This window comes from Scatophagus argus, chromosome 19 (genome assembly GCF_020382885.2).
Source record: "Scatophagus argus isolate fScaArg1 chromosome 19, fScaArg1.pri, whole genome shotgun sequence".
In the NCBI taxonomy this organism is placed as follows: Eukaryota; Metazoa; Chordata; class Actinopteri; family Scatophagidae; genus Scatophagus; species Scatophagus argus.
In genome coordinates, this window is record NC_058511.1 from 2212593 (window position 1) to 2221610 (window position 9018).

The 9018-nt window shown below is 43.3% G+C and overlaps 2 protein-coding genes across 12 annotated transcripts in view; one reads left to right on the forward strand and one right to left on the reverse strand.

The window, feature by feature from the left end:
* Window positions 1–9018, forward strand: part of LOC124050319 — a 242614-nt gene that overhangs the window by 185793 nt on the left and 47803 nt on the right. The window lies entirely within an intron of this gene.
* On the reverse strand, window positions 1103–9006 carry btbd9 (BTB (POZ) domain containing 9). Its single transcript, XM_046372739.1, has 11 exons — window positions 8731–9006; window positions 8163–8371; window positions 7112–7475; window positions 6482–6749; window positions 6128–6347; window positions 5623–5742; window positions 4462–4571; window positions 4101–4290; window positions 3836–3943; window positions 3397–3475; window positions 1103–3149 (listed from the first exon to the last, which is right to left on the reverse strand). The coding sequence occupies exons 2-11, from the start codon at window positions 8345–8347 to the stop codon at window positions 2955–2957; spliced, it is 1839 nt and encodes a 612-aa protein (XP_046228695.1). The 5' UTR covers window positions 8348–8371; window positions 8731–9006; the 3' UTR covers window positions 1103–2954.

Sequence of the window (9018 nt, forward strand, 5' to 3'; positions counted from 1 at the left end):
CTTAGATCACTGCCTTCACTGTAATCCGTTTTACCCGATTACAGTGAAGACTAAGTGAAACACATTCGCAATGAAAAGAAAAGGAAATCAACTTGAAATAGGATTCCATCAGATCGTTATCAGTAGTATCAACTCATTAACATTCCTGACGACCGTGACAAATCATCATTCTGTAAAGCTGATAGGGTGAACATGTTAGTTGGCAATGTCTCCATCATTCAGGTGACCCAGTGAAAGGAGGTCCAGTGTTCATTGTGCTTTTAGCTCATATTTACTCTCATAAGTGTTGAGCTGTCAAATGCACCACTTTCTTCAACAACCAGTTGTTTGTCTGCTTTTGGCACTGGAAAGGTAATGTATAATGATCTGAAAAGCTGAGTGGCTTGTCACTACCAGCAACGCCTTTCAGATTACACACTCATCTGTCCCATTGTTACTGTAAAAATACTGGTTAGAGTGGATTTAAGTGCAGGGAAGTGAGCCAAGTGAGCACAAGGTGAAGTGAGATCGCAGAAGCTTTGAAAACAAGATCTCATTCCAGGGCAGTGTGTCAAAATTGGCCTTTTCATGCCGTGCTTTTAAGTCAGGTCGATTTTATTTAAAGTGCACTGAATCAAATCAGAAGTTATCTGAGGAAACTTTCCAGTCAGAGCGGGTCCATGTCATACTTTTTAATTTACAGAGACCCAGAGGAAGCACTTGGAAAGGGTAGTGAGGGAAATCTGCCTTTTCACAGGCAGAAACCTCAGAGCAGACCAGGACTCGCTATTATTAACCAACAAATTTGAAATTAATCAAACCACAGCAAACAGCACACGGCGAACCTGGAGGCAGGAACGACCCCGCCTACGATTATATTTGAGACAAACCCCAGAGAAGGTACACAAACAGAACTGAAGCGAGACCATTTCCACATGATGCTCTTCAGTTGAGGGTAAATTCTGTCAGTCAAACAGGTGGGTTCGCTTCCCATCACCTCTGCTTTTAAATCCCTTCTGTCCCTGTGTTCTAAACTAAACTAAACCCCCTTTAGTTTCTGTTCCAATGCGCCGGGACAAAACAAGGCGATTATTTGCACAACAGAAAAAAGACAGAAGTGCTATTTGAGGTTGAAAATGAGATGTTTTTAAATGTTTCATGACAATAAAATATCTGCTTGGGCAGCTTTACACATCAGCATTTTCCTGAATACGTTGTGACTGGTGGTCTGTAACAGAGGCTCTCAAGACTAACACAGAGATCACTGTATTGCTTGTTTCAAAGACATCCACTGTGTTTCACAGCAGCGATTGAAGCAAGCAGTCGGGCGTGACCCCCCTCACAGCAATGAACATTCATAAACAATATCAGTTGTTTCCATAATCACATTTTTGATGGGCAACGTATCAAACAAGAGGCAGTGAAATGCTATCACACGTCAATGGTCAAAACTAATATATATTAAGTAAAATCTATACACATACATAAAGGTAGATGGGGTGGGGAGTGTGTTCTCTACATGACAATGTGACCTGAACTAAGCCCTATTTCGGTTCTATGGTTACTCATGGAGGAAGACTTTATCCAAGTATGGGTGATCTTCTAAAATGTAGACGGGGATGACCAAAATGAACTGTTAGAGAAGCGTCAGTGGGTCACCCAGGGTAGTCAGGTATTTGAGGTTATACTTAACATCAAATAAAACGTTTGAAATAAAGGAGTTTTTTCGAGACAAACAACTCAGAAGTGCAACATCAGGACACAAAGAGAACAAACAGGAACCACAGCACTGATAGCTTAATTTTAAAACAAACTTCCAAAAACACACACAAAATACACATCCAAGAGCGAGGAAGTGTGTAAATTAATTTAACATACTACCAAAAGTTACAGAAAGTTACCAAATCCAGCACCTCAGTATTGTACTTCAGTCAAAGACCCAACCTTTATTTATGTGTACTTGAGTAAAATAAAGTGCCAATAGCAGCTGCTCATTCACCTAATGTATATAAACGTTGTTTTCCCAGCAGCCCTAGTGCATACATAATTTGGTCCGAACCCCTCAGCCCCAGTTTTTTTAAAACCTAAATGATTCCCCAAATCATTTGTGCTGATGCCGTTCAAGTGCTTAAAATACTAAATTAAGCCACTTAATTCGATCTAAGTTTAATTTTCATGAGGTCTTTCTTGAGGTACGAATTTTAAACTATCAAAAAAAAAAAAAAAAAAAAAAATCACACCAGATAAGAACCACTGATTTCAGTTTTAGGTGTGAAAGCCTGTTAACAAATACTCAGCAGCTATTACTTCATATGCAAATGCATAATTGGATTAAGTGCAAGTTGCATACAAGTGCCACAGAACGCATTAGTTCCACAGCTTTGGCAACTGTTTCAAGAATTTAATTCCAAACTTTGAAAAATACTTGACTGCTACTCTTGTTAGGATGATGTTATGAAAAGTGAGTAGAGTCATTTCAAGACAGTTTCTTAAAAAAATAGCTTGCTGAAGGATAAAACCCATCTCTTTTGGAATATTAACTTGTAAAATTCAAATAGCAACCCCCCCTCCCCCCCTCCCAACCTGCTCTTACTGCTCTTTGGTGGTACAGTTTAACCACAGTTCAGTGTGTGCCTCATCTTTGGACAAGATTCCACTTTGATGATTTCGAAGGAAAAACTTGAGTCTTAGTAGCTTAAAAGTACCTTCACAAAAATGTACGAGTCTGTGGACGTAATAACTAACTTTCTGTTTCGAAACAGGGAAGACTGGAGCCCTAAATACGGCTGCTACACCTATACCAGTCTCTAATGTTGCACTTATGACAGACAAACCGTGGGTTATGACAGTGAGACGATCGCCTTTAGCAGCGTTGTAGCAGTGCGGTCTGGATGATGAAGGCTGTGCAAAATGGCATTCTGAGGTTGCCCTTCCTCTTAACTCCTTCCAAAAAGGGGGAAAAGGGAAGGGTGGTCTTAATGATGGGACTGTGAGGAAGATGATGAGGAGGAGGAGGGCTGGGAGGGCAGCAGGCTGTGTGTGCGTGAAGGTCGCTGGGGTCGCAGCAGCTGGGTGGCGGTCCCAGAATCAGAGGAGTCCAAGCCCGGGCTGCCTTCATTAACCTCCGTGTCCAGCTGGGCCGGACACTCGAAGTGAACGCAGTGGAACACCTGGGGAGAGAGCAGGAGAAATCCCCATCACACACACACACACACACACATCATTTAAGCCTGCTCGTGTTCTACTTCACCGGCCACTTAAGGCAGTAAAAACCAGGCAATATAAATAAAAAAAATGCTATTATTCTCCTGTTAATCCAACAAAGTCAGAGTAATGATGAGTCTCTGAGCAAAAACAGCCTTAGTTACACAATCACGCTTTTCCGTTTCCTATAGTCCAGATGTCTGATGTTTTCACCTCATTAGCAGTGTTGTGAGTCCCGACGATGCGGATGAAAGAAGCAGGCTGCTTATCAAACTTCAATGTCTGCCACGATCTGTAAGAGAGGGAGAAACAAAAACATTCTGATCATATCTCAGGTTAAATACGGTTTTGTTTACAACACTTCTGGCTACCATGGCAGGTCCCTGATGGCTGTTCACAGACTTTAAAGTAAAGGCTTGTTAACCGTTGGGCCTTTGGGTGATACATTCTGTACCTTAAAACTTAGTTAGTCTAACAATCTGCACATCTGCCACAACTGAAAGTCGACGCTGCTTTCACAACATTTTTACATCAGAGTGTGAAGTTATTCAAAATGTCGACATCCCGGGTTGGACATGTCTACTCTCCTGTTCAGGTAAAAGGAAAAGGTCACCGTGTTGAAGGAAGTGACGAGAAGAAAAGAGAGGCTCACCGACACGCCACCCTGGTGCGGTCGACCACCTTCGTCCACTGCTGCTGGTTGGTGGATACTTCAATGTAGTAACTGTAGGAGCGTTCGTCGCAGTCCCACAGCAGCAGCCTGAACGGCGAGAGGAAGTGAAGGCATGGTGAACACTATTTACATTATTGTTTCGGCTTTAAAAATCCAGGATCTGCTGGCAGAAATGGAATGTAATATTCATAGTTATTTTTCATCAGCGTATGATCTCCTGACACAAAGGCCCTACTCGATTTACCTCAAGGAGCTAATGGAGTAGGGCTGAGCCAGCTGGATGACGATCGCTCCAGAGCCCAGCTGATGGCAGGTGTAGCCAGAGTCCCAGTCGTAGTTGCGCGTGTCGCCGTTGAGCAACGCATTCCTGCTACGGCTCACACCCTCAATGACGCTGGCACACGACGCGATCGTCGCCACATTCTCAGTGGGAACTGCAAACATTTAGATGCCACATTACAGATTTGTTTTGCTAGGATCTCCACTTGTTTCAGTGAAAGGGATCCAGCTGACTGAGGCCCAAACTCCAAAATCACACACATTAACCGACAACATGGAATGCTAAGGTAAACATATGTGGTGAAGACACAGTTCCTGCAACTTACCCAGAAGTCCGTTTTCCAGGGTGAAGGAGCGGTTGGTGAACATGCATTCGAAAGCCACCAGGTGGAAGACCTTGTTGACTGTGTTGTGTGTTCCCACAATGCGCACATACCTGAGACACAAAGAGCAACATCACACAACCGCAGTCGAGTTCAGGAGAAAACTGACGTGAGGGTGAAGCCCTTCATCTTGTTCAAACAAGGCTGCTTGTTCAAGATAAAATTAAATCAAAACATGAATAAATAAATAAAAGCTGTTGTACATCATCAACAATCAGCAGAAGTCTTCAAAGTTGTTTTTTTTGGCCTATTTTTTTCTCTACAGTGAAGGATTTGGTATAAAAGAATTATGGTGCAAAACAAATATCAACAGTACCTTCAGCTGCAGCTCTCTAAATGTTTCAACAAAAACTGACTGTAATCTTCATGAAGGCAGGACTTAATGCCTGACTTTCATACTGAACTGTACAATTATTCTGGTTGACTTGTGTGAGAATTTCCTTTTGCTGCAGTTCTCTTAGAGTGGATTGTTGGTTGGTTGTCTTGTATGATGGTACAGCACCATTGTTGCTTTCTTTAGGGTAAGCTTGAGTCACATCTTGTGGCATCTTTTTGGATGTTTACACTCTGTTAACTCAAACCAGGCACACCCACAACAAATTGTTCCAAATCTCTTCCAAATCCAGTTTCAACATTCATTCCCAAATCAAATACTGCACTGCAATGCTCAACATTTCCATGTCTGTCCCCAGCCGAGCAAACATCAGGGTGGTTTGTATAGACTGAGAATATAATCCAAATCAACTACAGACAACAAACTGAAAACACAATGTAATTGCTATGTACACCAGGTTAAGGCGAGTTATGGCAAAGACAAGCACGGACAAGCTTCTCGTGCTTGGTGAAAATGACAGAGACGGAATCAGCTTTGTTTTGACTTGTCTTACCAAAATCTCCAGCCTGGCAGGATGGCAGAGCACCAACACATGCTGAGCTACTTGTGAGAACAGGTGTCTCCGATTATGAGCCCTGGTTTTCTTGTAAACAGGCAGGGTGAACATGCATAAAATGCGACAAAGTCAACTTGTCGACAACAGCTCGGGCCAAAGAGTAAGAGGTGTTAACGAAGCTGAACCGGGAGCCACATGGCTCAGTTTCATTTACCTGCAAACTCGTGGTGTGAAGTGCAGATTCTGCCACGAGCGGCAGAGATACTTCGAATGATCCACAACACGCACCCAGTCCAGCTCATCCATAGATACCTCGATGTAGTAGGAGTAAGACCTAAAATAACCAAGAATGACATATTAAGTTCATACATAAGCTCACAGTTGGTCATTATCACATAAGCATACTGAGACTTACTATAAAGAAAAAACTGTACACAGGAAAATTCAACTGTGTCAGCAATTATTTACTAATTACAGTGATTTATGTTTTCACTGCTGTTGCCCTATAAGACCTCTTCCCAACATCTAATCACCAACACAGTTTGTTGAAGCCAGCAAAACTGGATATCAGTGCAGTCAGCCAATTATATATTAACAATACACTGAATTTGAGGATGCAATCCAATATTGAATAAAAACAACGACACGTGCTTTAAGACAAAATTTGAACCCTGCTATGCTTCTGTGAGTTCAACAAGAATGAGACGAGCCCGTCTTACCGGCTGTCTCTGTCCCACAACAGCAGGCGGATGTGATTTATGATGGATGCCTGGCCAAGTTTGACCTGGATGCCGGCCCTGCCATCCTCCTCGATGGGATGTCGGGAGAAGCCGTGGTCCAGGTCGTAGTTCTGGGTGTCTCCGTCTAGCAGCGCTGACTTTAGCTCCCCTTTCACCACCTGAGCTCCGTACTTCATGGTGGCAATGTTCTCCTCTGGGACTGGAGGAGAAGAAATGTGTGCACAAAAAAGGCATGAAACACACAAGCAACATGTGAAAACTTAATTTTGATTTGATGGTTGGTGTGATTAATAATTAATAACAGTAAGCAGATGAAGGACTGAGAGCACTGACTGAGCATGCCACGGTAGTTCAGGTCCATGTTGCGGCTCTCAGAGCGGGTCTTGATGGCGTCCAGCAGGTCGTCGGGGCTCACCAGGCCAGACGGTCGCACCACATTCAGCATCTCTGTCAGAGTCATGAGCGGCAGTCGCACCGCTGCCATCACTTCCTGGGTGTCAGACCCCTCCGTGTGTTGCCGACACCAGCGACACAAGGCTTGGAAGATCTCCTTCTCGCTGGCAGCAAACGAGTCCCGCCTGACGACAGTCAGCAGTGCAATCTGCCAAACAACACACTTATTTAAGTTGAAAATTCCAAACCTGAGGTGATTAAAACTTCTTAGTTATGAGTATTTGCCTGTTTTCTTGCATTTCATGTCACCAATAATTTTTTGACTCTTGGCCATACAAACAAGTTATTTTTATTAGAAGAGGGTTTGTCATTACATTTTACAAGCTAAATCATAGCAGAAAAAGTTACAAAATGAAAGTTACATCAAGCAGCCTGTGTTCTGAGCCAAGTGATTTCTGTTGCTCACAGAAATCACTTACCAGCCACTAGAGGTCACTGTGTCTCAGGTTTAAATTGCACTAAAGGAACAGAGGAGTTACCAGCAAAATCTACAATCCTGCAAACTCTTACCTTGGAGAGCAAGAGGAAGCCGTCAGAATTCAACACTTCAGGTGCGTGTCTGTCCATATAGGCACAGCAGGCTGCACTGAGAGCACTCAGAGAGTACAGACTGGCCACATCAAAAACCAGGCAGACGTTGTTGGTGTGTAGAATAGTGCGGAGGAACTCAGATGTGGAGTCCTCCAGCGGCTGCAGGCCGTAGCGGTGAGCCAGGCCCAGGAAGTCCAGCAGCACCTCTTCCCGGGCGGAGCTGAGGCTGGCCCTGCCAGTGTACAGGTAGTGTAGCAGCATCGAGAAGGCTTCAGCCCGTGTCTCCTCTAGACACACCTCTGCCTGGGGCTGGGATTCCTTCATCCCACCATACAGCAGGGCCCTAAATGAGCCAGAAGAAGCAAAAGTGTTTATATATCTATTTCAGTGACCATAACTTTTATTAGCTTTGGAACTGAAATTTCAACAATTCCTGCTCTCACAAATATTAAGCTTTGGACTGTTTCTAAAAGCAACAATATATTCTGACAAACAACCTGAAAGAGACAAGGTACCAAAATTGTGAAAATCACATGTAAACGTAGTATTAAATGCTCCTTCTATATACAAAACAGAAATACTGTGAGTTTGGCAAAGTTACTAAATTGCTGTCAGAATCAAAACTAACACCACAGCTGCTTGGGTCACTGTGAAAGGAAGTTTATGTGAAAAAATAAGCAAAGAAAAACATGTCTTCATCACAGTCTAAGTGCAGTGCTAACTGCTCTGTAACAAACATTATCAGCCCAAAAGAAAAGTATTCAGCTTTTTCTCGCAGAAGATGACGAAAATCAGCAAATTCTCACAACTGAGAAGTTGAAACTCATGCTTGGTGTTTGTGCATAAAAATCTATTATCTGAAAACAGACAATAAATCAGTGGATTGTTTCAGCTCCAGTTTTAGCATTCGGTTTGTGCCTTTCAACAGCAGTCAGGATGTGTTCATAAGCATGGGCTTACCAAAGGATTTGTAGGATGGACAGAGGTAAAATAAGCGACAGGAACCACTGATTTAGACATTCATGGTTACCTGAAGTAGTGACAGCGAGCTGCCAGGATGACCCGGTGCGCTGGGAAGCGCTTCCCCTCCACGATGAAGGTGACATCGCTGTACTCCTCGCCGAGCACCAGGGCTCCAAGCTGCTCCGACAGCAGGTGGATGTGGTCGATCTCCGACACGGAGGCCAGAGGACGCAGAGGGTGGCTATTACTCATGGTCGACGGCTGCCAGAGTCACATCTGACACAAACAAACCAGACATTTGGTACAACTAGAGACACAGCCGAAGGGTTGGCTTCCAGCACATAGCTAGCTTAATGCTAAACGCTCACCAGAATGTCATGAATTCTAATCGTTAAAAACTAACGTTAAACGACAAGATCCAGTATTTTCAAGGTCTGTTATTCATATATGAGCAAAATAACAAATTTAGCAAGTCAAAATGCTCTACAGGAGAATATGACGGCGATAACTAGCAAAAACGAGGAGCATTCTTGTTTACAACCGCTGGTGTCGCGGACATTTGACACCTGAACAAACGTTAGCTAACAGCTCGCAAACGTTTCCGCTTCTCTGTTCGTTCTTTGCTTTAAACTTACCGAGCAGATGTCATTCACTCCTGTGTTTAAAATAAAGATGATTTCAAGTCGTAGTTATTTTTCCACTGGGAGTGAAAATTGAGCACCAAATTCACAATTCTTCCAACATCACGCCAGCGGAAACCAATTCTGGGTCAACCAACAGGAACTTCCGGTTCGAGGAAAAACCTCTTCAAAATAAAGGCCCCGAAAGAAATTAGTGTCACATCCGGAAGCCATTCAGTTTGCTTCGAGTACTTTGATGCCAGGGTATCCAGAGAAACGAGAGATAAACATAATAACATGACA